This window comes from Crinia signifera, chromosome 12, assembly GCF_055691185.1.
Source record: "Crinia signifera chromosome 12, ASM5569118v1, whole genome shotgun sequence".
NCBI lineage: Eukaryota > Metazoa > Chordata > Amphibia > Anura > Myobatrachidae > Crinia > Crinia signifera.
The window spans coordinates 83,138,106-83,165,084 of NC_139228.1; the positions used below are offsets into that span (position 1 = coordinate 83,138,106).

General features: G+C 45.7%; 1 protein-coding gene across 3 annotated transcripts; it reads left to right on the forward strand.

Annotated features, from left to right (window-relative positions):
- Positions 1-58: 58 nt before the first annotated feature.
- Positions 59-26,672, forward strand: ZFYVE21 (zinc finger FYVE-type containing 21). Of its 3 annotated transcripts, XM_083166874.1 has the most exons (8): positions 66-394; positions 15,158-15,208; positions 16,183-16,351; positions 17,379-17,454; positions 18,385-18,476; positions 19,987-20,034; positions 22,829-22,971; positions 25,218-26,672. In XM_083166874.1, exons 1-8 carry the CDS (start codon positions 269-271, stop codon positions 25,251-25,253), a joined length of 741 nt encoding a protein of 246 aa, XP_083023000.1. In that variant the 5' UTR covers positions 66-268; the 3' UTR covers positions 25,254-26,672. The 3 variants fall into 3 exon arrangements, with proteins under 3 accessions (XP_083023002.1, XP_083023000.1, XP_083023001.1); XM_083166875.1 differs by lacking the exon at positions 19,987-20,034 and having other exon boundaries at positions 74-394; XM_083166876.1 differs by lacking the exons at positions 19,987-20,034; positions 22,829-22,971; positions 25,218-26,672 and adding an exon at positions 19,793-19,978 and having other exon boundaries at positions 59-394.
- Positions 26,673-26,979: the final 307 nt, after the last annotated feature.

The following is a 26,979-nucleotide window of genomic DNA, read 5'->3' on the forward strand; positions in this document are numbered from 1 at the left end:
ACAAAGCAGGTTGCCCAATGAGCTAGCTCGGATGTGCAGCTCCGGTTAACGCTTTCGCCGCCGGTGAGAGGAAAAATGAGCGAGACTGATCCGCCTCGCCTGGTGATTGAAGGGGTTAATGTCCTGTGACTGTGCCCCCGCCAATCAGGGATCACGGAGAGGTCTCCGCTGTGATTCGTCAGAGGCGGCCTGTCAGTCATGGGCAAGCCTCGGCCGGATTGGCTGAGCTGCCCTGGTGGTGCCCGCGGTGGTGTGTGAGGGAGGAAAGATGTCCACCGACCGCGATGGGAAGAAGCTGGTCCGGTCCCCCAGCGGGCTCCGCATGCTGCCGGAGAACCGGGCGCTCAGCAGCCCCTTCTGCCTGGAGGAGCCGCAGTGGGTGCCGGATAAAGAGGTGAGCGCTCCCCGCCCGGGGTCCGGCTTCGGTGGGAACTCGGGCGCTGTAGGAGTTGTGTCAGTGTTACCACCGCTTACCCCCGATACCTCCACACTCGCAGTCCCGGGTACCCCACTGCAAGTCCCAGCATGGTCTGTCTGCCACATGCTCAACGGGTATGCTGGGACTTGCAGTCCTTCCACAGTAGTATCACTTTCCCGGGATAGCAGGCAGATAGTTACTGTACATACCTCTCACGTATGCATGTGCTGCCATCATCATCATCATCGTTCCTATAATCATCATCCCTATCATCCACACCACTATCATCATTCCTATCATTCCAAGTATCATCATCATTCCCAGCACTATTGTCATATTCCTATCATCCCCACTATCATTATCGTCATCATCCCTATCGTCCACACCACCAATATCATCATCCCCACTATCATCATCATCATCATCATCCCTATCATCCACACCACTATTATCATCATCCCTATCATCCACACCACCACCATCATCCCCATTATCATCATCATCATCTATATCATCCACACCACTATTATCATCATCATCTCCACCCCTATCATCCAAACCACTATCATCATCATTCCTATCGTCCACACCACCACCATCATCATCCCTATCGTCCACACCACCACTATCATCATCCCTATCGTCCACACCACCACCATCATCATCCCCACTATCATCATCATCATCCCTATCATCCACACCACTATCATCATCCCCACTATCATCATCATCCCTATCGTCCCCACTATCATCATCCCTATTATCCACACCACTATCATCATCATCATCATCCCTATCATCCACACCACTATCATCATCATCATCATCATCATCATCATCCCTATCATCCACACCACTATCATCATCATCATCCCCACTATCATCCACAATCATCATCATCTCCACCCCTATTATCCACACCACTATCCTCATCATCCCCACTATCATCATCATCTCCACCCCTATTATCCACACCACTATCCTCATCATCCCCACTATCATCATCATCTCCACCCCTATTATCCACACCACTATCCTCATCATCCCCACTATCATCATCTCCACCCCTATTATCCACACCACTATCCTCATCATCCCCACTATTATCATCATCCCTGTCATCGGCACTATCATCATTATCCTCATCAATATCATTATTATCGCCATCCCTGTCGTCGTCATCATCATTCCTATTACACCACTGTCATTATCATCATCCTTATCATTATCCACATCACTATCATCATTATCCTTATTCGTATTATCATCAGGATCTGTCATTATCATCCCTGTTATCATTCCTACCATTCTCATTACTATAATTCTCTTTCCTATTATCATCAATATCCCTATTATCCATATCGGTAATATTATCGTCATTAGTATCATCGCTTTCATTATCATCCTGTCTAATTATTATCCTTGGAATCCTTGTGTTAGTTTTGGTCCCCGTTTTGCAGGCGTTGTCATTTTAACAATGTGCTGAGCTTTTTGGTTGTTGACATTGTGATTGCCGACATGTCTGTTACTGCTGACCATTGTCTGTAGGCCAGCTCGGGCCATGATGGGTATAATAGGTGTTGTAATAAGGGTGGTTTACAATGCGATGAAGCCATCTGTATGCCCTGTAACCTGCTGGTTCTGTATAAAGGGTGTGGGGTTCTGTTATTACTATAGATGACCGTAGTTAGAGGGCACAATGCAGCACTGTTCCCATGTCACCGGTAATGGCAGAATCCTCACTTGTGTAATCAGGTGCTGACCCATGCCAGCAGCTGTGTGCGCTGCTTTATTGCTGTTTGCATATAATAAAAACTGGCCTGGTAACAACCTTTGGACTAGAATTGACGTTTTTGGCACTCCAATACACTGTATGGGTGAGCATTCTGCCAAACTCCTTGCTAGACACTGTGTCCACAACTGGTATCCTATGCCGTATAGTTGGCAATACAATGAAATGGACTAGGGTGTTTTTTATTTGTTTTCCTATTTTGTCTGTATAAAACCATTTGTTTCTCCTTGCTTTTGTCACATTACTTTAAAAGCACCATTGTATCTTCTTTTAACTGGTTACTTTTCTGGAGTTCTGTCCCCACAAAGAACATAGGCCATTATTCAGATCTGAGCTCAGTACAAATTTGTTTGGAAAATGAGCAAAACCATGTGCACTGCAGGTGGGGCGGATGTAACCTGTGCAAAGAGAGTTCAATTTGGGTGGGGTGTGCTGAAATTGAAATCTAAATTGCAGTTCTAAAATATTGCAGCCAGTATTTACCCTGCACAGAAACAAAATAACTCTCCCAAATCTAGCTCTCTCTGCACATATTAAATCTGCCCCACCTGCAGTGCACATGGTTTTGCCCATTTTCCAAACAAATTTGTACTGAGCTCAGATCTGAATAAGGCCCATAGAGTGAAAGTCTGCTCTTTGTCCTGCACTCTGGAGGACAATTTTTTGGGAGCAAATGACAAATGACCATTTGCACCTAAACATGGAAAACAGACACAAATCGGTCCTACAGACAAATTGGACAATTTAAGGCCCATACACTTAAAGACATTGGTGAACAATATCCCTTGAGCTGATCATGAAAGATGTTGTGCATCCACAATAAACACTGGGTACAAACGCCATGAGCAATATTGGCAGATTGACCTGCATTGCCCCTTTCTGAATAAGATTGATTGCCAATATCCTTTAATGTGTATGGGTATTTATGCAATGACTGCTTTTGTCCATTTTCCAACACCTAGGAGCAAACTGGTGAACTTGCTTGAAAAATACTTGCCAACTAAACCATTTAAAAGTCTAGGTGAAAGTAAGGACATTTGTGGCTATAAAAAAAGTTTTTGAGGTTATTCAAATGTGTCAAATGACTGTTATATGCATTAACACAAGTGTTTGTCAGCATAAGTGCATAAATTAAATCAGGGGTGCATAAAATGCCAATTAACATTTTTTTACTCATATTACAGGAATCTATAAAAAAAAAACGCCTCCCCAAAAAAACCCACTGCAGGACTAAACCACTTTCCCGGTTCATTCAGCATCCCCATATACCTGTCCTACATCTTTAAACCCATCTTCCTGCAATATTGGCCACATTCAGCTAATTAAACCTATCAAAGAGCCTAATTAGTCATTAGGGGGTTTTAAATCAATTCCCAACATTTTACCTTTTAAAATAGGGATTTTCACCAACTTTTCACGTGCTCAGGAGTAGGGTGGTTTAATCTCGGGATCGGCGGGATCCCGGAATTTGGCCCCTGAAACGCCGGGATTTCAATCCCGGGATTGGAGTTTCCAATCCCGGGATTTCGGGATTATGCCGGGCAGCGTCTGAGCTGGTGCACAGATGCAGCCCGGCTTCTCCCATCCCAGGCAGTGCGGCTCTGTGCAGCGTGATGACGTCAGAGGTCACACTGCGCAGGCCACACAACAGCTGTCTGATCCTGTGCGCACCGCGCTGACCTCCCGCTGTACCGCCCACCCACCCAGGCTGCCTGCATTCGGCTCTTCCCAGACCCCATACCGACGCCCACCCATCCAGGCTGCATCCTACAGCCCAGCTCCATCGCCCGCCCAGCTGCACCGCACCTGTAAGTAAATATGCGGGCGGCCGGGGCGGAAGCATATCCTGGGAATCCCGGGATTGGCATCCCTACTCAGGAGGCGGTGAAAAGATGTCCCCATTAAACCTATGGAGAATTTTTGTGTAGAATGCAGTGGGATATGGTCACTAGGTTGATGTGACTGAAGGTCGACAGGGTCATTAAGTCGACACAAGCATTAGGTTGACATGGGGAAGGTCGACAGTCAAAAAGTAGCCGTGTGGTTTTTCACTTATTTTTGAGCCTACATGTGCCGACAGGGCCATCCACTAGGGCATGGTGGGAGAATAAAATAGTGCCCGAAGCATGGCAAGCGCAGTGGTGCACTTTTTCAGTGTCCATGTCTACTGTGTCGACATTCGGGTCAAAAAAGTTTATAACCCCATGTGGACCTTCAGTCCTGTCTACCTAGTTGTTGTCTATCCAATGATCCATACCCGTTACTGCTGACCTTGGCGTCTGGAACGGTCATGTTGCTGGGATCACATCTACAAATATCCGCACCAAGGACTCCAATCTAACGGGTTGTGATTTCCTAAGAGTTCTTTCATTGTCTCTTTACCTCCCCTGTAAATGTTACTGCCTATATGTTTGCATGTGCTCACAAGACGTGGGCTGGTAAACATGGAACATCCCAGTATGAGTGCAGTGTGTAACTAGAGCTCTCTCATGACCCACAATAGCTTTTACTTGTAAATGTGTATCGGTGGTTCTCAAGTGTCCCGACAGGTCATGGTTTAAGGATTTATCCCTGTTGGATAATTACTGACCCAGCCAAGTAGATTTAAAGCGGAGTACACACTTGTACCCAGCAGCTGGGTACAACCATTGTACAAAGGCTGACGGCTCTTCCTATTTTACGAACAATCCTACAATCCCAGAACGCACTTTGAAGCGTACACGCTGCAGTCATTGTGGCGTGATGTAAAGGGACGACATATTGTATGGATTGTGCGCGCACACTGTATCCTACATCTACTCCTCCCCATCTGAGTACACGCTGCAGTCATTCTGGCATGATGTAAAGGGACGACATATTGTATGGATTGTGCGCACACTGTATCCTACATCTACTCCTCCCCATCTGAGTATACGCTGCAGTCATTGTGGCATGATGTAAAGGGACGACATATTGTATGGATTGTGCGCACACTGTATCCTACATCTACTCCTCCCCATCTGAGTATACGCTGCAGTCATTGTGGCGCGATGTAAAGGGACGACATATTGTATGGATTATGTGCGCACACTGTATCCTACATCTACTCCTCCCCATCTGAGTACACGCTGCAGTCATTCTGGCGTGATGTAAAGGGACGACATATTGTATGGATTGTGCGCGCGCACTGTATCCTACATCTACTCCTCCCCATCTGAGTACATGCTGCAGTCATTCTGGTGTGATGTAAAGGGACGACATATTGTATGGATTGTGCGCGCGCACTGTATCCTACATCTACTCCTCCCCATCTGAGTACACGCTGCAGTCATTCTGGCGTGATGTAAAGGGACGACATATTGCATGGATTGTGCGCGCGCACTGTATCCTACATCTACTCCTCCCCATCTGAGTACATGCTGCAGTCATTCTGGCGTGATGTAAAGGGACGACATATTGTATGGATTGTGCGCGCACACTGTATCCTACATCTACTCCTCCCCATCTGAGTACACGCTGCAGTCATTCTGGCATGATGTAAAGGGACGACATATTGTATGGATTGTGCGCGCACACTGTATCCTACATCTACTCCTCCCCATCTGAGTACACGCTGCAGTCATTGTGGCGTGATGTAAAGGGACGACATATTGTATGGATTGTGCGGACACGGTACCCTACATCTACTCCTCCCCATCTGAGTACACGCTGCAGTCATTCTGGCGTGATGTAAAGGGACGACATATTGTATGGATTGTGCGCGCACACTGTATCCTACATCTACTCCTCCCCATCTGAGTACACGCTGCAGTCATTCTGGTGTGATGTAAAGGGACGACATATTGTATGGATTGTGCGGACACGGTACCCTACATCTACTCCTCCCCATCTGAGTACACGCTGCAGTCATTCTGGCGTGATGTAAAGGGACGGCATATTGTATGGATTGTGCGGACACGGTACCCTACATCTACTCCTCCCCATCTGAGTACACGCTGCAGTCATTCTGGCGTGATGTAAAGGGACGACATATTGTATGGATTGTGCGCGCACACTGTATCCTACATCTACTCCTCCCCATCTGAGTACACGCTGCAGTCATTCTGGCGTGATGTAAAGGGACGACATATTGCATGGATTGTGCGCGCGCACTGTATCCTACATCTACTCCTCCCCATCTGAGTACACGCTGCAGTCATTCTGGCGTGATGTAAAGGGACGACATATTGTATGGATTGTGCGCGTACACGGTATCCTACATCTACTCCTCCCCATCTGAGTACACGCTGCAGTCATTCTGGCGTGATGTAAAGGGACGACATATTGCATGGATTGTGCGCGCGCACTGTATCCTACATCTACTCCTCCCCATCTGAGTACACGCTGCAGTCATTCTGGCGTGATGTAAAGGGACGACATATTGTATGGATTGTGCGTGCGCACTGTATCCTACATCTACTCCTCCCCATCTGAGTACATGCTGCAGTCATTCTGGCGTGATGTAAAGGGACGACATATTGTATAGATTGTGCGCGCGCACTGTATCCTACATCTACTCCTCCCCATCTGAGTACACGCTGCAGTCATTCTGGCGTGATGTAAAGGGACGACATATTGTATGGATTGTGCGCGCACACTGTATCCTACATCTACTCCTCCCCATCTGAGTACACGCTGCAGTCATTCTGGCGTGATGTAAAGGGACGACATATTGCATGGATTGTGCGCGCGCACTGTATCCTACATCTACTCCTCCCCATCTGAGTACACGCTGCAGTCATTCTGGCGTGATGTAAAGGGACGACATATTGTATGGATTGTGCGCGCGCACTGTATCCTACATCTACTCCTCCCCATCTGAGTACATGCTGCAGTCATTCTGGCGTGATGTAAAGGGACGACATATTGTATAGATTGTGCGCGCGCACTGTATCCTACATCTACTCCTCCCCATCTGAGTACACGCTGCAGTCATTCTGGCGTGATGTAAAGGGACGACATATTGTATGGATTGTGCGCGCGCACTGTATCCTACATCTACTCCTCCCCATCTGAGTACACGCTGCAGTCATTCTGGCGTGATGTAAAGGGACGACATATTGTATGGATTGTGCGCGCGCACTGTATCCTACATCTACTCCTCCCCATCTGAGTACACGCTGCAGTCATTCTGGCGTGATGTAAAGGGACGACATATTGTATGGATTGTGCGCGCGCACTGTATCCTACATCTACTCCTCCCCATCTGAGTACACGCTGCAGTCATTCTGGCGTGATGTAAAGGGACGACATATTGTATGGATTGTGCGCGCGCACTGTATCCTACATCTACTCCTCCCCATCTGAGTACACGCTGCAGTCATTCTGGCGTGATGTAAAGGGACGACATATTGTATGGATTGTGCGCGCGCACTGTATCCTACATCTACTCCTCCCCATCTGAGTACACGCTGCAGTCATTCTGGCGTGATGTAAAGGGACGACATATTGTATGGATTGTGCGCGCACACTGTATCCTACATCTACTCCTCCCCATCTGAGTACATCCAGTGGGGACTGTGCAAGCTCTTTACATAATAGGATGAACCTGCTCCCATATGCGAATGGGGATTGCATGTAAATGCTGGCAACACAAGGGGGCTCGCTCCCCTCGTGGCCCTATCTAGACCTGTATTTGTTGGGCTGCACCCAAAAGTAAATGGCGGGTAATTGGATTGTGCCCATTGAATCGGTTGTAGGTGCTATATAAGATGGTCATACAGATTGTTTCAGGATTCGAAGATTGTCCAAAATATTGCATAGTGTGTACCCAGCTTTACTTATCTGTGCATGATTGAGGAAATCCCCAAAACATGTCCTGTCGGAGGTACCTTTGGAGTGGAGAACCACGGATTTAAATGGCGCTCAAGGCAGTGATGAATAGTTCTCTGCTAGCACAATGCTGGATTGTACTTGTTGTCCAGCTTTAGTATCCAACATCTGGGGAGATAAAGGAGAGCAGATTGTGCCCGGTTCACAGCAGGAATGCCCAGGCATGACCCATGTGTGCAGCAAATGTACGCTGATTAGCGAGACACAGCCCTTACGTAAGCTTATTTATCCTCTACAGTTGACCATTGCATGAGCTCAGTGACTTCCAGAACTAGTTAAGGCTGGCTTACTTTCTCCAATTGTCTTCTGTCACTTCCAGAGTTGTTGGATTTCTATATACATGAATATTGTACCAGGCACCCGTCATATTTTAATTTGGGGTGTAGGGAGTAGCTCATGGCTCCATCTGTTCATCTGTAGCTTTTGAGTACTCCCTCCTGCCTGCTTATGTTTGATTATAAAATCAGTATGCTACATTGCATTATGGGTACTGCACACATTGTTGGCTTCCTCTGGTGCGCACTTCCTGGTTGCAGATGAATCCTGGTTATGATTTCCGATAAGGCTGAAGCCGAACTACAGCTGCCAGCAGGCTCAGTAGTAATTGGCTGGCTTGCTAATGTAGCCAACTTGCATCTGATTTTTTACAGTTCTAGTCCCACACTAACCGCACAGCGAACAATCCCGTTCTCGTATTCTTTTTCTGGCATTCCTGCTAAAATGTGTCTTTAGTTGGCCAAGTGCTGTTTGTGTGGGAGAGGAGGATGTTCAGTGTCTCCTCCCTGTATTCCTTTTGCACTCACTCTCCTCTCATTGAATCTAGTCCCACATCCATTCCAGCAGATCTGGTTATTTCTCAAGAGCAGGGCTCATGTCACTCACATCAGAGACTCCAAACAGAACAGGAAAAGGGCTAGGAGAATACCGTGCACACATACGGGCTGGAAGGTTTCCTTCCTAAACCAAAAACGTGGAAATACAACCAATGACTGGACCACATTCTTTATTGTTGTATTGTAATTCCAAAGTAGATTTGTGTGAGCGATGCATTGGGTCTTTAGTAGGTATACGGTCATTAAGTTGAGACTATTAAGGTCGACTGCATTGGGTTGACTACTGCAGGTTAAGGCTAAGGTCAACAGGGTCGAATCTAATTCTCTCTGCACAAGTTACATCTGCCCCACCTGCAGTGCACTTGGTTTTGTCCATTTGAGAAGGAATTTGCCTTTGCAAGTGAACCAGAATAACCCCACAGCCTCTAGATCAGTGGTTCTCAAGCCTCAGGACCCCCACACAGTGCACTTTTTCCATGTCTCCACACAGAATCACGGTTAGCTCCACCTGTGGATCTTTTAAAATGTGTCCGTCAGTAATGAGTGCACCTGTGCAGCTGCGGGGTGACCTAGAAAACGTGAACTGTGTGATGGTCTTGTGGACTGAGGTTGAGAACCACCGCTCGTCTAGATAGACAGTCAATAGGTCGATGGAGTCAAGGTCGACATGAGTTTTTTGTGCCATTGTCGACAATTGTCCACATGGATCCCCAATTAGGGTAATGCATCCCCTTGCTCTGCTCATCCTACATACATTCTCCCTCTGCTGACATGAATGGATAAGTAAGAACAAATCACGACCTTGTTCTGTGTCGAGCTTTTGACCGTGTCGACCTATTTGACCCTGTCGGCCTTTTAGGGACCTATTGACTGTCTATCTGTACACTGTAGATCGATCCACCGGATCCAGGGGCCTGATTCTGGCTGACTGGCTAATTTGCTGCTTAGCGAGCCATCTAACGCCACCTGCCTGCCGGGCACGAGGGAATTCATGCGAACCGCCGCCGTGCAAACATCCCAGCCGCATTGCAAATGAATGTTTTGCATAAAACTGTGCTGAAGGCGTCATGTGATACATTGCATGCAATCCCCGTTCCCTGCTGCAGGTAGTGGGAGGGCCAAGTCGGAGGGGGGCCTACTTACAGCAGGTATGATCTCCTGCTCAGAACTATGCATTTAACGGGTCCATTCTGGTCCATTCACCCGATTCAGGCACCCAGATCCGTCGGAATCAGGTGGAAACTGGCCAAATCGGAGCAGTGTATAAGCACCTTACCTCTACCTCATCTTCTTGTCAAGCATAGGGCGTACGGACGGTGTAATGGTTAGCATTACTGCCTCACAGCACTGAGGTCATGGGTTCTATCCCCACCATGTGTTATATATACAGGGCAGTACGGATGGTGTAATGGTTATATTACTGCCTCACAGCACTGAGGTCATGGGTTCTATCCCCACCATGTGTTATATATACAGGGCAGTACGGATGGTGTAATGGTTATAGCATTACTGCCTCACAGCACTGAGGTCATGGGTTCTATCCCCACCATGTGTTATATATACAGGGCAGTACGGATGGTGTAATGGTTAGTATTACTGCCTCACAGCACTGAGGTCATGGGTTCTATCCCCACCATGTGTTATATATACGGGGCAGTACGGACGGTGTAATGGTTACATTACTGCCTCACAGCACTGAGGTCATGGGTTCTATCCCCACCATGTGTTATATATACGGGGCAGTACGGACGGTGTAATGGTTAGCATTACTGCCTCACAGCACTGAGGTCATGGGTTCTATCCCCACCATGTGTTATATATACAGGGCAGTACGGATGGTGTAATGGTTATAGCATTACTGCCTCACAGCACTGAGGTCATGGGTTCTATCCCCACCATGTGTTATATATACAGGGCAGTACGGATGGTGTAATGGTTATATTACTGCCTCACAGCACATGGGTTCTATCCCCACCATGTGTTATATATACAGGGCAGTACGGATGGTGTAATGGTTATAGCATTACTGCCTCACAGCACTGAGGTCATGGGTTCTATCCCCACCATGTGTTATATATACAGGGCAGTACGGATGGTGTAATGGTTATATTACTGCCTCACAGCACTGAGGTCATGGGTTCTATCCCCACCATGTGTTATATATACGGGGCAGTACGGATGGTGTAATGGTTACATTACTGCCTCACAGCACTGAGGTCATGGGTTCTATCCCCACCATGTGTTATATATACAGGGCAGTACGGATGGTGTAATGGTTATATTACTGCCTCACAGCACTGAGGTCATGGGTTCTATCCCCACCATGTGTTATATATACAGGGCAGTACGGATGGTTTAATGGTTACATTACTGCCTCACAGCACTGAGGTCATGGGTTCTATCCCCACCATGTGTTATACATACAGGGCAGTACGGATGGTGTAATGGTTACATTACTGCCTCACAGCACTGAGGTCATGGGTTCTATCCCCACCATGTGTTATATATACGGGGTAGTACGGATGGTGTAATGGTTAGTATTACTGCCTCACAGCACTGAGGTCATGGGTTCTATCCCCACCATGTGTTTTATATACGGGGCAGTACGGACGGTGTAATGGTTACATTACTGCCTCACAGCACTGAGGTCATGGGTTCTATCCCCACCATGTGTTATATATACGGGGCAGTACGGACGGTGTAATGGTTAGCATTACTGCCTCACAGCACTGAGGTCATGGGTTCTATCCCCACCATGTGTTATATATACGGGGCAGTACGGACGGTGTAATGGTTAGCATTACTGCCTCACAGCACTGAGGTCATGGGTTCTATCCCCACCATGTGTTATATATACGGGCAGCACGGACGGTGTAATGGTTACATTACCGCCTCACAGCACTGAGGTCATGGGTTCTATCCCCACCATGTGTTATATATACGGGGCAGTACGGATGGTGTAATGGTTACATTACCGCCTCACAGCACTGAGGTCATGGGTTCTATCCCCACCATGTGTTATATATACAGGGCAGTACGGATGGTGTAATGGTTAGCATTACTGCCTCACAGCACTGAGGTCATGGGTTCTATCCCCACCATGTGTTATATGTACGGGGCAGTACGGACGGTGTAATGGTTAGCATTACTGCCTCACAGCGCTGAGGTCATGGGTTCTATTCCCACCATGTGTTATATATATACGGGGCAGTACGGACGGTGTAATGGTTAGCATTACTGCCTCACAGCACTGAGGTCATGGGTTCTATTCCCACCATGTGTTATATATACAGGGCAGTACGGATGGTGTAATGGTTAGCATTATTGCCTCACAGCACTGAGGTCATGTGTTCTATTCCCACCATGTGTTATATATACGGGGCAGTACGGACGGTGTAATGGTTAGCATTACTGCCTCACAGCACTGAGGTCATGGGTTCTATCCCCACCATGTGTTATATATACGGGGCAGTACGGACGGTGTAATGGTTAGCATTACTGCCTCACGGAGCTGAGGTCAGATTCCCATCATGGTTCTTAGATCGCATCGGGACTCACATTTCACGGCATGCTAGAGGGGCACTATATAGTGTTGCCTGCCCTCTCTATCTGGCTGCCGATATCTGCTCACACAGGAGCACGCATCGGGCTCGCAAGCCCTAAAAAAGCATGCGATTTGGCTTCCGATGTTCCCTATATCGGGAACATTGGAAGCTAAATCTTACCGTCTGTACACACTATTACTGTGCAGAGTTTGTATATTACAAGATCCATAGGAACGCACACAGGATCTAAAGATTTAAATCTTTGGTAAAGATGTGCGCTTGTCTGAAATCCTTTGTCCAGGACGGACAAAATATTTCAAGGCTAAAGGTGCCATACACGGTGCGATGAGGTGCGCGCTCCCGCGCACATCGCACGGCACATAAAGCTTTTGGTACTAGATTGCTACGTATCTAGTACATAAAGCACGCTGCTGTGGCACATTGTATGCTGTTTGTACTAGACGCTATGCAATCTAGTACTAAAAGCACAACGTTCATTGCACTGTGTATGGGCACCTTCATTTATGCGCAGATCTTTCTAGTGTGTGGGCACCTTAACGCTGAGTAAGACCATCTGCAAGCTCTTGTCTATGATTTAACTAGCATTGCCTTTTATCACCCCTGTTTATGGGTGGAAATGCAGCACAAGTTGTTTGGTGTAATTACCTTGTCATTAGATGAGGGACAGGACAGAGCGGTTTGGTGTAATTAGGGAGAGCTTATTGTTATAGTACCGTGTTCCAGAGGTTATATGTACTTGTATTCCGGCCTATCTCTTTATACTATAAACTATACTGTTTGCTCTGTCCCTGGTAACCTGTACTACACTAGAAGTCTGTATAGAGCACAGAGACTGTTTATCACACCGTTCCCTCTCATACCCTCTGTCATATTTGCAGTGGGAACTGTGTGTGTTGGTGCAGCATGGGTTATGGGGGCATCAATTACTGTGGTCTCTGGTGTATGTTACTTGCATGTAGTAAGTCACAGAGAGAAATGCCTACTTACCACAGGGACAACACTGGGTATGACCAGTACAGTATAGGTCCTTGATGGCTAACCTTGACACCAGATGTTGTTAAACTACACATCCCAGCATTCTCTGTACAGTTCTGCTATTTGGCCATGCTAAATCTGATGCAGGGCATGCTGTGATGTGTAGTTCAACAACAGATGGTGTCAAGTTTAGCCATCAAGGTAATAGTAATGACCGTTCTCTCCACAACACTGATAATTCTAGCAGTGATCGGTTAGTGAGTGGCTAAGCTAAATATTCATCTGGTTATGTATTTTTACATCCGTGTGTTTGTTCCATTATACCAGCCTGTGTTTTTTTTTTTTGTGTGTGTGTGTTTTTTATATAGTTAATTAACGTGACTTGATCACTATTTTTTCTTTTTTCTTTTACATCAATATTCTTTTTATATGTGTACAGTTCCAGCCCTGAGTATTTTGTTAAATTGAACCAGTGCTCTATTTTTGGTTCCGTTAGTTTAAATTGTCGTTTTGTGGGAAACCACTTACTCAGGGGCTGATTGGTCATAGGGCCGACAGGGAAGGTCCCCGGTAGGCTAGCGTATATCACAGGTCTTTTATTATTTGTTAACATGCGACCTCGCCCCCGACAGGACAGACCGCCCTCCGGACTCATTACACTGCATTGTCCCCATTCATTCTGTTATACCATCTCTGCAGTACAGTAGCTCCGCCATATAGTGATGTTACCATGGCTACACACGTTATACCTCTGGTGCTGCACATGTTGGGCCCATCACAGAGCAGCCTGGATGTCTGTATCGTGTGCTTGGAGTGCACTATACATGTTACGGAGCTTGATTAACAGCTCTCGCCGACCACATAAAAACAGGCCCATCGCCGCTTCCTATTACTTTCTTATGCACTTTTTCTATTATATGTGTTTATGGAGAAAGAAGGGTAGATAATGTAGGAAGTGGCCACACCCATGCAGCACTGGATTTGGTTCTGGCCACACCCACATGGCAGTGCTCACACGGCGGGGGGTAGAGGCGGAAGCTGATGTAGTATAGACAGCAGTCCCCAGGCTAGTACTTGGTAGCCAAGGTAGTTGCCTCCATCTCTTCCTTCTGTCAACATTAGCTGTCTGCAAAAGCAAACTCCTTCTCTAATGGACAAAACCATGCTGCACTGCAGGTGGGCAGATGTTACTTGTGCAGAGAGAGTTACATTTGGGTGAGTCATTTTGTTTCCATGCAGGGTAAATACTGGCTGCTTTTTACACTGCAACTTAGATTTTAAGTTTAAACATACCCCACCCAAATCTAACTCTCTGCACATGTTACATCTGCCCCACCTGCAGTGCAGCAGGGTTTTATCCATTAAAAAAGGAGTTTGCTTTTGCAATCAACCTTGAATCCTTCCAGCGATTTGCTGGTTTATAACCGTCCGCCCCATGGTTCCCATTGCCCCCCCCCCCCCCCCCCCCCCCCCCGATTCCTGGCTGTAGTGAACTTTATATTATAGTTGTGTTTTTATTAGTTTATCCAGCAAGCGGTTTGTATTATACAGCAGTCCTTGCATGGGATGGGAATCTGTACTAAATGACTGTGAAACCTGCAACATTCTGGACCAGATGGGGCTTGTGGGCAGTAGTGTATTAAAATAACTCCTTCTGCGCTGTCTGTGAACAGTCATTCCGCTCTGTAGCTGTCGACTAATAGGAATTCTTCATCTCTTTCAGTGCCCGCGATGCATGCACTGTGATGCCAAGTTTGACTTCATAAATAGGAAGGTAAGAAAATGGCTGCTGAATATTTGTGATTTTATTTATCTATTTCCTAAATTAGACAAATATGCCATAGTACAGGACAGTACTGACTGTGTAGTGGTTACTGCCTCACAGCACTGAGGTCATGGGTTGCGGAGTTTGCAGGGTATAAAGGCAAAGGCGCAAACTGATAAAGTGGAAAGGGCTGGGTCCTCCGTGGAACGGAGTAGGATGCAGCTTCTGCCAGATAAAATGGTTGTGGTTTCAACGACTGGCCCCATTTCCGACAGCATTGAAGGCGGTTTTCGACAGAACAGATCTGACTTTATAACAAGTTGGATCTGATTTGTCGGGATCGGCCGTGGATAGTCAAATTCACGTTCGTTTCACCACTCGACAGGTGGAACATTGAATTCTGCCTGTCGAGTTGCAGGCAAGCTGATCGAAAATGGTCCGGGATTCCGACTGTAGCAACACCAAATTGAATACCCCTCCCCTCAAGTCCACATCCAGTTTGTTAGGTCTCTGGGGGATTTGGGTTTGATTTAACAATCCCGTTTGAGTAATTATAGCATTTATCCAGCTGAGCGTTCATAGAAGGATAAATAGGAAATTGTCTCTTTACCATTAGTAACTGTTGAATTGGAGACACAACACACCCCTGATACTGTATATTAGGCATGTCTACTCTCTGGCCCTCCAGCTGTGAAACTACACGTCCCAGCATGCCTTGCCATAGTTTTAGCATTCCCTAATAACAAAACTGTCAAGGCATGATGGTACTTGTAGTTTCACAAGCAGCTGGAGGGCCGTAGTTTGACATGCCTGTTGTGGGATGATGATAGGTGTGTTTGAATTCTACCTTGTGTAAAAAAAAACAATTCTTAACCATTAAATATAAAATATTCTAAAATTCCTTCATTTCGTGAAATCCCTGCTTACATATTTATACGTAAAATATTGCTTAAATCCTCTGTTTATTCTCTCCCTGCAACTAGCACCATTGCCGGAGATGTGGCAAGTGCTTCTGTGATAAGTGCTGCAGTAAGAAGGTCCCCCTGCCCCGCATGTGTTTCGTGGATCCAGTGCGCCAGTGCGGAGAATGTTCCGTCATTTCACAGAAAGAGATGGAGTTCTATGATCGGCAACTGAAGGTGCTAATGAATGGTACGTAGGAATTGGGGGAAGCCCCATTATTACACTTTTAATCCTATTAATCCCTTAGGAAGCAGTGCCATATTATGTTCCGCAGTGATGATGCTGGGATCTAGGGTGCGGGGCAGGTCCGTACTAATGGTACTGGGTCTCCACGTAGCTTGTTTATGTGTTAAACGCACCAGCCAGTCAGCTGTTTATTTTTAAATGTCAGGAGTTGATTGGCTGGTGCGTTATCACAATCCACTTTATCAAGTTACCAGGCTTAATACATCTGCATCATTGTTCTGAGAATGCACTTTTTAAAATGGGCCGAACATGTTCAGCTGTGACTTGTATCAGGCTGTATATATTAATCTGTCATTACTACTTGTTTCTAGATTCTCCAGATTTCTCTATAGTCTACTTTTCAAGGGATTCAGGGGTAGATGTATAAAGCAGTGATAAGGGAGGAGAAGTCGTACAGTGCCTGGTACTTTATCACCGGCCAATCAGCTCCTGACTGTTAAGTAACAGGCTGGGTTCAAACAGCAACAGTCAGGAGCTGATTGGCCGGTGATAAAGTACCAGGCAATTTATCCCTTCTCCTTCCTTATCACTGCTTCATACATCTACCCCTCAGTATGCACTGGAAAGCTCTGTATGATATCCTCCATCAATCAGTGGTTATTTCATATGTCTGTTTCACAGCGCAGGTTCCTGATTGGGTCTCAGGTGTTAACAGAAATAAATGTGGTTTAAATCACCTGGGAGTAAATCTAGAAAGCTTTAAATCTCCATCAGTGAGTGCTGGTTGCCAGCAGTGCCCCTGGGTAGCATATATAATAATAAATGCAGTATATAGGTCATATAAGTGCAGGTTATGCTGGAAGTGTAACGACCAATTACATCCAACATGTGTAGATCTCTGGTCAAAGAGTCTATACCTAATCCTTGCAATTGGAGTCCAGTGACCTCTTCAAGTAAGTAAATGTATTCGTTGTATGCAGGTACAACATGTCTGAGACTCACTGTGTCTCTTTCCTCCTGTATCCCCCAGGCGCTGCCTTCAGCATCACCCAGGGATCTTCTGAGAAATCTGAAAATGTAGTATGTCGACTTTCCAACAACCACAGGTGACTCTCTCCTCTCTATCCGGCATATGTTTAGACCACAATAGATATGGCTGTCTGTAACTAACTTTCCAGGGAAGAAACTTGACTACCCATTCCACAGATGTGTCCACCTACATCTAACTTAATTTCGTTTAACAGCCTGGGCAGGGTCAGGTGCATTTTCTGTGGCGTTTTCTGTTAAATAGCGACTTATTGGTAATAAGACACACAAACCGCTTCTGCTGATTAAAATGTTATGCGTTCTGTTTACAGTCAGTGTGTGCTTGTGGCTGTATTTGCATACAAAATGCTACGTTACACTGTTTTCCCAGGAAACCACTGACACATTCCATTTCTTATGTATAATGCAACTTGTATTACACGGAGAATATCTGTATGTGGACACATCTGTATAGATTCCCCAGCATAAGTCTGACCTCTGACATCACATCATGTGACCCACATCTGCGGTTTAGGAATCTACACCGGCACCGCCAATATTACTAAAAATAACAGAATACATTTACTTGTTATGGGTAGCTAATAAACGGGTGTGGTCGACAATCCGAATCCCGACTGTCAGTATCCCAACATCGGAATCCCGACTACCAATGCTTGAACAGGGGGGGGGGCTAGCGCAAAGAAGCCCCTTGCGGGCTCGCTGGACCCCCACAAGGGAGAAAAGGGGATCCTGACTGTTGCGCATTTAAACAGTCGGGATTCCGATGTTGGAGTACTGACCATCGGAATCCTGACTGTGTGGCAGACGTCACCCGGCACCCCTAATAAACACTTATTGTGAACAGCATTGCGTATGTTGTTACACAATTAATCATTGAACCAATGAAGGAATAAATGAATATTCCCATTACCCACGTGCTTTCCGAAACAGAATGCTTTGTGTGCGTAATATTCTGAGACTGTATCATTCATTGTGTTCTTTTTCCATAGATATCTTTTCCTTGATGGAGAAAATCATTATGAAATCGAAGTTGCTCGAATTTCAACTGTACAGATACTGACAGAAGGGTTTACTCCTGGGGGTAATTATTAGCCTTCCTATCCTGTTCTCCTGTGTAGCAGACTTACAGTACAAAACTTGTAGTTTCAGGATTTGTGGGTATATTCCCCCCATCACACCTCCATCATAAAATAGTGTATTATCCGTATTTAGAAATAAATACTTTTAATCCATTCATGAAATATTTACAAGTTAATTATAATGCAGGGGTTCTTAAACTCAGTCCTCAGGTGCATTCATTACTCATTGACACATTTTAAAAGAGCCACAGGTAGAGCTAATTATTTCACTTATGATTCTGGGCTTGATTTATTACAGCAGCGCATGTGCGGGATCTCGCTACTCTCGCGATATCCCAGCGCAGCTCAGAGCCAGCAGCAGGGACAGCGCTGTCCCTGCTGTAGGTATAGGGCATCGCCGCCTGCAGCTGTCGAAGTTGGTGGCTGCAGGCGGCGGAACGGTCCGCGATATCGACCGTTCATAAATTGGGCAGGCGGTAGGCGCGCAGTACAAAATATCGTAGCTGCGCTTTGCTTCCTGCCCCGCACCGCCGCACGCTAGACACCCGCTCAGCAGGTGTCATAGATCAGGGGAAGCGCTAGCCCCGGCTTTAGCGCATGGGGATAGCGCATATGCCCCTAATCACCACTTCATAAGTCTACCCCACAGTGAGGAGACCTGCAAAACATGCACCATGTGGGGGTCCTGTGGACCGAGTTTCAGAACCTGTGATATAATGGATAGATTAACAAATGCAGCCCTCGGGCCCCTGCCAAACAGTGCATGTTTTCTAAGGCTTCTCACAGATGTATTAAGCCTGGTAAAGGGATAAAGTGGAAGGTGATATCGCACCAGACAGCTGTGTTTTGAAAAATGACAGTTAGGAGTCAATCGGCTGGTGCTTTATCACGGATTTATCAACACTTAAACACTTTACCAGGCATACTGCATCTGCCCCGAAATGAGCACACCTGTGCACCTTGGAAATGAGTCTGACTAACGAGTACACCTGTGCACCTGCTAGGGGACCTGGGAAATGTGGCAGTTAGTAATGTGTACACCTGTGAGCCTGCTAGGTGACCTGGGAAATGTGGCAGTTAGTAATGTGTACACCTGTGAGCCTGCTAGGTGACCTGGGAAATGTGGCAGTTAGTAATGTGTACACCTGTGAGCCTGCTAGGTGACCTGGGAAATGTGATCGGTTTGGGTTCCTAAGGACGGAGTTTGAGAACCACAAACCTAATGATGATTATGAAGTGGATTGGGCAATATCATTACTTTTTGGAAAGTGGTATTTTGTTTTTATTTTAATGTTTGGTTTTATATGTTTTCTTATAGAGCTCAGACCGACTCCTCTCAGAATAGCACAGCATGATGTAATTTTTTTCCCTCCTTTTCCTGTCAGCCATTTTGTTTGCTCCTCGTGACCCCCTGTGTTTGCCCCCACTAACATGAACTTGCTGTTTCAGTGATAATGTAGCACATGCTCAGCCTGTGACTTTCTTTCCTCCCCACGCTGCTTTGATGATCAGACATTCACACATACACCAGCCTGTTGGAGAGCCAGTGCGTTACTGAAGGTCAGCGGAGGTGATGTGGAGCTCGCTCCTGCCCGCATGTTGTATTGCCTGTGTTCGGCTGCTTTCCATGCAAATCACAAAAATATTACAACCCAGATTTCCACCTCTTCTATCCTAACATTGATTTACCTTCTATTAATCCAAATGAATGACTTCAATCATTGCTGACTCACTAGCAGTCTGTAGGCACTGGGCTGAAACACTCTGTGCCTGCAGATATACGCATGTTGCATGCATCTGATTCCGGTAAGGCCTGTTATGCCAATCTGTGCCAAGCCATGCACACGGGCACATCACGGCTTAGCATGTTGGCAGGCTTTTTTTCTAGATTTTCCCCTCTGGTGAAATTATACATTTAAAACTTTTGAATGTGATTCGTTTTCATAAGAAATATGCGGATTCTGACTAATAGTGAGGGAGACTTTGGTTTATTATACAGGTAATCGCCTGCGTTGCCGAGTTGTCCCTGCTGAGTGAAATATATATATATATATATATATATATATATATATATATATATATATATATATATATATATATATATATATATATATATATATATATATATATATATATATATATATATAGATTCCAGAAAAACCGCACACTGTCCCAATCCGTTTAATAGGGTGCAGGGTCACATAGACATAATATATTAAGGGTACCCTTGAGGAAGGTGGAGCACCCACCGAAACAGGCTGTCGGGTATCTGGGCTATATGGCCGGTCGCAGGTCTCCTTGGTGGAGCTACGCTAGATAAGTTATACCTGGACCTTTTTTTTGCATATTTTGTCTGCCAATATGATGCCATGTGTTTTTTTTCTACTATGATGCTCAATACACTCTTTTAAAATTTATTCAGCTGGTGTGCGGATTTCATTTGTTTGACTTCAGGGTTAAACCATCATATATATATATATATATATATATATATATATATATATATATATATATATATATATATATATATATATATATATATATATATATATATATATATATATATATATATATATATATATATATATATATATACACATACATACACATACATACATACATACATACATACATACATACATACATACATACATACATACATACATACATACTCACTGCTGGAAAATGGACCTTATTCTGGTTGCGAGTCCCCCAGATACCGGACTGCCCCCCCCAGTGCGGCCTGCGAATGGATGTTTAACACACGTCCATTCGCAGCCTATGTGGAAACACCCACATCATTCGTTGGTTGCCGGCCATCGAATACTGGAGTTGTCCCCATGCCATGCACGTTACCTAAACATGGCATCCTCCGCACTGGGAGTGTATCTCTTCACTCAGCAGGAAGGACCAGAAATGCCCAAAAATATGATGTTCCTTCTTTTCTGAAAATGAGTCTTCTAAAGCCAATCAGTGTCGTCTGATTCTGTATACAATGCTCCCTGTTACGGGGGTCTCAGCCCTCCTTCGGCTTGGCTGGAAAGCTAAGAGGAACATCTTGTTTGAAGCAGCTGCCCCCCCCCCCCATGTGTGTAGCGGCCTTCTGCCTGCTACTGCTTGTAGTTACCCTGACTTCTGTGGGGACGCTGGGAATGGCCTTATTACGTATATACCAACCAATACCACTGGAAAGCAGGAAGTATTCCATGCGCATGTGTGACATAAAAGTATACCCATTGTTACTAAGCCCTTATGTCAATGTATAGATATTACTGATGTATACGTTCTATGGTAATGTGATGGTTGTATCAAAGTAATGTAGCCACCATGTGACATGATTATAATCAGCACTTATGGGATACATAGGTTGCATTTACTGTCCAATTTAATTGTCCGACAACTTGTAATGCCCACACTGATAAATGTTTTACGTAGCCTTAGATCCATGAGTGAATACTGGCAATGACCTATTGATGTTGAGATAGATAGAGAAAGAAAGATATCTATCTATCTATATATATCTCTCTGTATGTATTTATCTATGTATCTATCTAGATCTATCTCTCTGTATGTATCTATATATCCATAAGTGCAGCATGTAGTCAGAGTCTAGCTAACAAATCACATTGTTTGTAGCCTCTTCTGTCTTTTCTAAACTCCCTAATCTAACATTGTGTTTGGGTTACAAGCATTAGACAAACCTTTTAGATGCAGTAAGCCCCCCCCCCCCTTTTTGTCAGTGGTTGGTCAGTTAATCTTACTAATTCCCCAGTGTGTACTCTTAGGAGGTTGGATCATACATGTACTGCATGTATAATGTATGTCCAGTGATCTTATCTGGATGAGTGGCACCAAGAATATGTTGATCAGTTTTTGGTATTGCTTGATACATGAAAGAACCCTCTGTGATTACTCTATGGTTGCCACGGGAATCCGTTTGGTTTCCTATTACTTTTTGTAATATCTCATGCAGAAGTTTAGGTCTGCACAGCTGGTGTAGGGAGGACATGTCCTGTAACCTATAGCATCCATTATGATACTCTTATATTAGTCTATGCTGTTCCGCTATGATGGGGTACAGCAAATCAGGCCTCTCACACCCCCCCCCCCCCCCCCCCCCCACTATCAAAGCCGCCATAGGTTACAGACACAGCCCACACAATGCTGCAGTAACTTGTAGGTGCCCCTAGCGAATATAGTGCACAGAAATATTCTCACAGGGGACAACTGCTTCTAATTTCCTGATTTGCAAATAAGAATTTGGATACTGGGGTTGGTAACCTATTGGGTTATTCTTTTCCGTGGATGACCAAAAAAATCTATACATATTAATATAATTGCATTTATCCTACAGGAGGAAACAGCCGTGCCACTGGGATGCTGCTGCAGTATAAAACCCCCGGCTCCGATGACCTTCTACAGATGAGGTTTACCACCAGTGAAGACTTCAATGGCAACAAGAACATGTCGGCATCCTGGCTGGCCGCCATGCACAAGGTACAGAGTATTGGGATTTATTCATTCATTCATTTATACCATTTAAACCACAGTGTTCATATGCCCTGATGCAGGCCTGGCTAACCTGCGGCGCTCCAGCTGTTGTGAAACTACACATCCCAGCATGCCTTGCTACAGTTTTAGCCTACCCTTTATAGCAAGACTGTGGTAAGACATGCTGGGACTTGAGGTTTCACAGCAGCTGGAGAGCCAGGGCTGAGCAGGTGGATCCCTGCTTCCCCTCCCGGCATTCACTGCACCTCGTATCAGCCTTATTGTCTCATCATCAGTTGTAAGATGTTGGGGCTGGCGGAAACATGGTCATGGTGCTGGACGTATTTGGCCAGCTAAATTGCTGCTCGACTTGAGTCTGTCCTGCTGTTATCAGAGAAGGTGCACCAAACCCAAACCTGATTCCGTCACATGCCAATATCCCGTCCGCTGCTGATGTGCCCTTTTGATGCAGAAATCGAAGCACGCTACGCATCTCAGTGTGTGAACTGGTTTCCGCCAGCCCGACCGCCTTACAACTGATGTTGGCAGCGGCGTAGCTACGTTTTGGGCGCCCCCCTGCCGTTAGGGGGGGGGGGGGGAGGGGGCGCCCCCCGCCGCCCATGCAAACCCCCCCCCAATCCCCCGCAGCCTTACCTTCCGCGCTGGTCCCGGCGGCTCCGTTCTTCTGCTGAGGACCACCACAAAATGGCCGCCCCCATACAGCAGACAGTTTCTGTCTGCTGTATGGGGGTGGCCATTTTGTGGTGGTCCTCAGCAGAAGAACGGAGCCGCCGGGACCAGCGAAATAGGTAAGCCTGCGGGGGATTGGGGGGAGGTGTAACTATAGCACCGCAGCTTCCGGCGCCCCCATATGCACAGCGCCCCCCCCCCGCGGTGCTATAGTTACACCACTGGATGTTGGGGCAGTATGGCGGATATGAGGCACAGTCTAATGGCCGTGAGAGGAAGCCGCAGTCTACCGGCTCTGGCTTGGTGGGAAATCTCCCTTACACGTGAAAGGTCGTCTTACCTGACTTATTGATCCACTCCTGTGGATGTTTGCAAAGCTCAATGTCCTTTTATATCAATCTGTTGCAGTTTTCATGCTCTTAGGGGTAAAAAGATGAGATGTTGCCCATAGCAACCAATAAGATTATATCCATTGTCTTCTAGAATGTGCTAAATAGATAAAAACTAAGATTTGATTGGTTGTTATGGGCAACATCCCATTTTCAATAGCACTCCCAACTTCGTAAATGTACCCCTCAGATTTTCCTATTCTCTCCTTGGGAACGCGGCTTAGTCCTGCAGCCTGTTGTGCTGAGATCAGGACGGTTGGGAGATCTGATTGTCATTGAGGGCTCTGTCCGCTGTCCCAATCTGCCTGGAAAATGGGAGGGATGATCCATATGCATTGTACACAAGAACAGCGGCGTATGGGGGCACCTGGTGATGCGGCATAGAGGGGCGATATGGAGGGCAGGGGCAGCCTGTTATGTTCACCCATGATGTACTGGAGCAGTGCCTGATGGGAATGGTTCAGCACTGCACAAGGTCAGCCTGGCCTGTGCTTCCTGACAATACCCCTATGGAACGTAATATGGAGAATCTCCGAGTAGGTGATGCACTTGGGCCTGATTCACGGACGCATGTTCTGCACGGGCACCCATACACCTAAATCAGTGTGTTTCAGTGCCAAAAATTGAATGCGGATAACAGCCCTCATTGAAAATCATACAATCTATCTGTTTGGACATTTGTAGTCCCCAACAGGAACTCCACTAGGACCCAAGTGGTAGACGCATCCCATATGAGAAAGGATCTTTAAATATGGTCGTGTTCACATCCCAGTGATAGTAAATATGGTGCACCATTTAATGTGACTTTATTAATTGTATTGTATGTAAGTGTATTGTGTGTTGTTTTAATAAATTGTTATTCTTGTTCACCCTTGAGTGCCCCATATTTTTTCTGTTTATTCTCTCTGTTTTAGAGGTTGGCAATCCTCTTATGTGGTGGCTGCAGGGGAACAAGTTACAGCACTTAGTCTCCAGCGCCAAAGACTTAATTTCTGGTTTTCATCTTCTAGAAGGTGCTAAATAAGTAGATTCCGATTGGTTGCTCTAAGCAAACCATCCCATAGTAAATTTTCCTCTTGGGGTCTGCCTTCTGGGGTACAATGCTCCGCCCACAGATGTCAGCCTCTGCCCACAGAATGTCTGGGTTGTAATTTCTCATTGCTGTTTCCACAGGCTGCCAAACTCCTGTACGAGTCCCGTGACCAGTGACCGCAGCGAGGAAAGATGAACAGTGCAAAGTTTTATTTGTAATTGTCATTGTTGATGCAATATAACAGCACCTCCTTTTTATACAGTATGTAAATCAAAGTCCTAACTGAAGACTTTATACAGGCAGAATTCTTCTCCCCAATTGTGCAATATTGTTACACTTAATAACGCTTCAGACTACAGTATAAATCGCAGAACCTTGTACCGTAGTCCTAATGTAGCCGCAGGGGTTACACCGTGGTGGTCACGCAGGTGGATCGAGACTCGACTCTCGGATTTGCTGTAGAACGGCGACTTTCTCTGCTACATCTCAGGTTCCCTCACTCCCTCACTAGTATTTCTGGGCAATACAAAATGTGACTCGTTTTTATAGAAGCTATAATCACAGAAAAACGTTCTCTTCCATCTGCGGACATAAAATCTCGTCTGCAGGCCATGTTTTCATGATATGCCCGATTCCTGCACTTGAAGCAGGTTCGGAGTGTGTGCACTCTCCATAATTGTACATTATCGTTGTAGTTGGTATTAATGCGGACCTGTTGCTTATCCAAGGGAGGCTGCACCCAACGGTCACACTATCCATTCCCCACGGGCATGACCTTGGGGTACAGTGATGTCACTGGTTGGTGTCTGTAAAGCCTGCAAGGTGGCTGCTATCAGCTTGTGTAAGCAATAGGTTAATGTTAAGGCTTTATTTACCGGGGATACGCATTCCTGTGATGTTTGTTCTTTATGCTAGAACTTATATTGTGTCCGACTGACGGCACATTATAGATGGGATAATGCACCCCCTACTGGTTTTTATTTTTATTACCGTCAGAGGGGATTAGCACTTATAGCTGTTGAACTACACATCCCAGCAAGCCCTGCAACAGTTTTGTTATTTGTCCATGCTAGCTCTGTTGCAGGGCATGCTGGAATATGTAGTTCAACAACAGCTGGAGGGCCAAGGTTTGACATCACTGACCTATACGACCGCCGTTATACCAGGGAAAGGAAGCATTCTATTGGACGTACAGCAGGAGCGGTGTTGGTCCTTATATCGCACAATCTTCCCTAACGAACGCTGTATAAACAGTCCGGTCTGATGACATCACTGATGATATTTACAGGAGTTTCTACATATCACTTGTGTATTAAAAATCTTATTTTCCATTAATCCGGAGCTGTGGACCAAGTCTATTCAGAGCAGTTATTTTGCTTGATGCTGCAGATTTCTATACATTTATAAACTAGGCTATATCGTTTATCTGTAGACTTTATAATGCATTGCTGTGTGTGACGGTAAGATAGCCTCGGTTCCATCACTGATCTTCGTGGTTCTGCGGGAGCCTCGATTTTCTGTTCATTAGACATAAAAGGGATGTTCTACAGCTTTTGTACAGATTCAGTGTTTGCCTAATAAAAAGCACAACAAACCTTGGTTTTGTGACTGTGAATTCTATGGCGCTAGTCTCTCTGTGATCAGACAATGACCGGAACGCTGCAGTTCCAGCTCTGTTATGGGGATCTGCCATAAACTGCTTCAGCGACATTTGTTGGTTTAACTCTTTCAGTGACCATTGGCTTTTCCTTCCACGGAGACCAGATCACAAACAGGGGCAAATGTATTCAGCCTGGTGAAGAGATAAAAGTGGAAGGCGATTAAAGCACCATCCAATCAGCTGTGTTTGAAAAATGACAGTTAGTTATTAGCTGATGCGTTATTACCTTCTATTTTATCTCT

What these genes read in the sequence shown, in the direction of transcription:
- ZFYVE21 (XM_083166874.1), top strand. Translation starts at nt 269, where the DNA reads ATGTCCACCGACCGCGATGGGAAGAAGCTGGTCCGGTCCCCCAGCGGG. An exon ending in TTGACTTCATAAATAGGAAG is followed by an intron (nt 15,209 to 16,182) that starts GTAAGAAAATGG and finishes CCCTGCAACTAG; the next exon opens with CACCATTGCCGGAGATGTGG. An exon ending in GAGCCAGTGCGTTACTGAAG is followed by an intron (nt 20,035 to 22,828) that starts GTCAGCGGAGGT and finishes TTTATCCTACAG; the next exon opens with GAGGAAACAGCCGTGCCACT.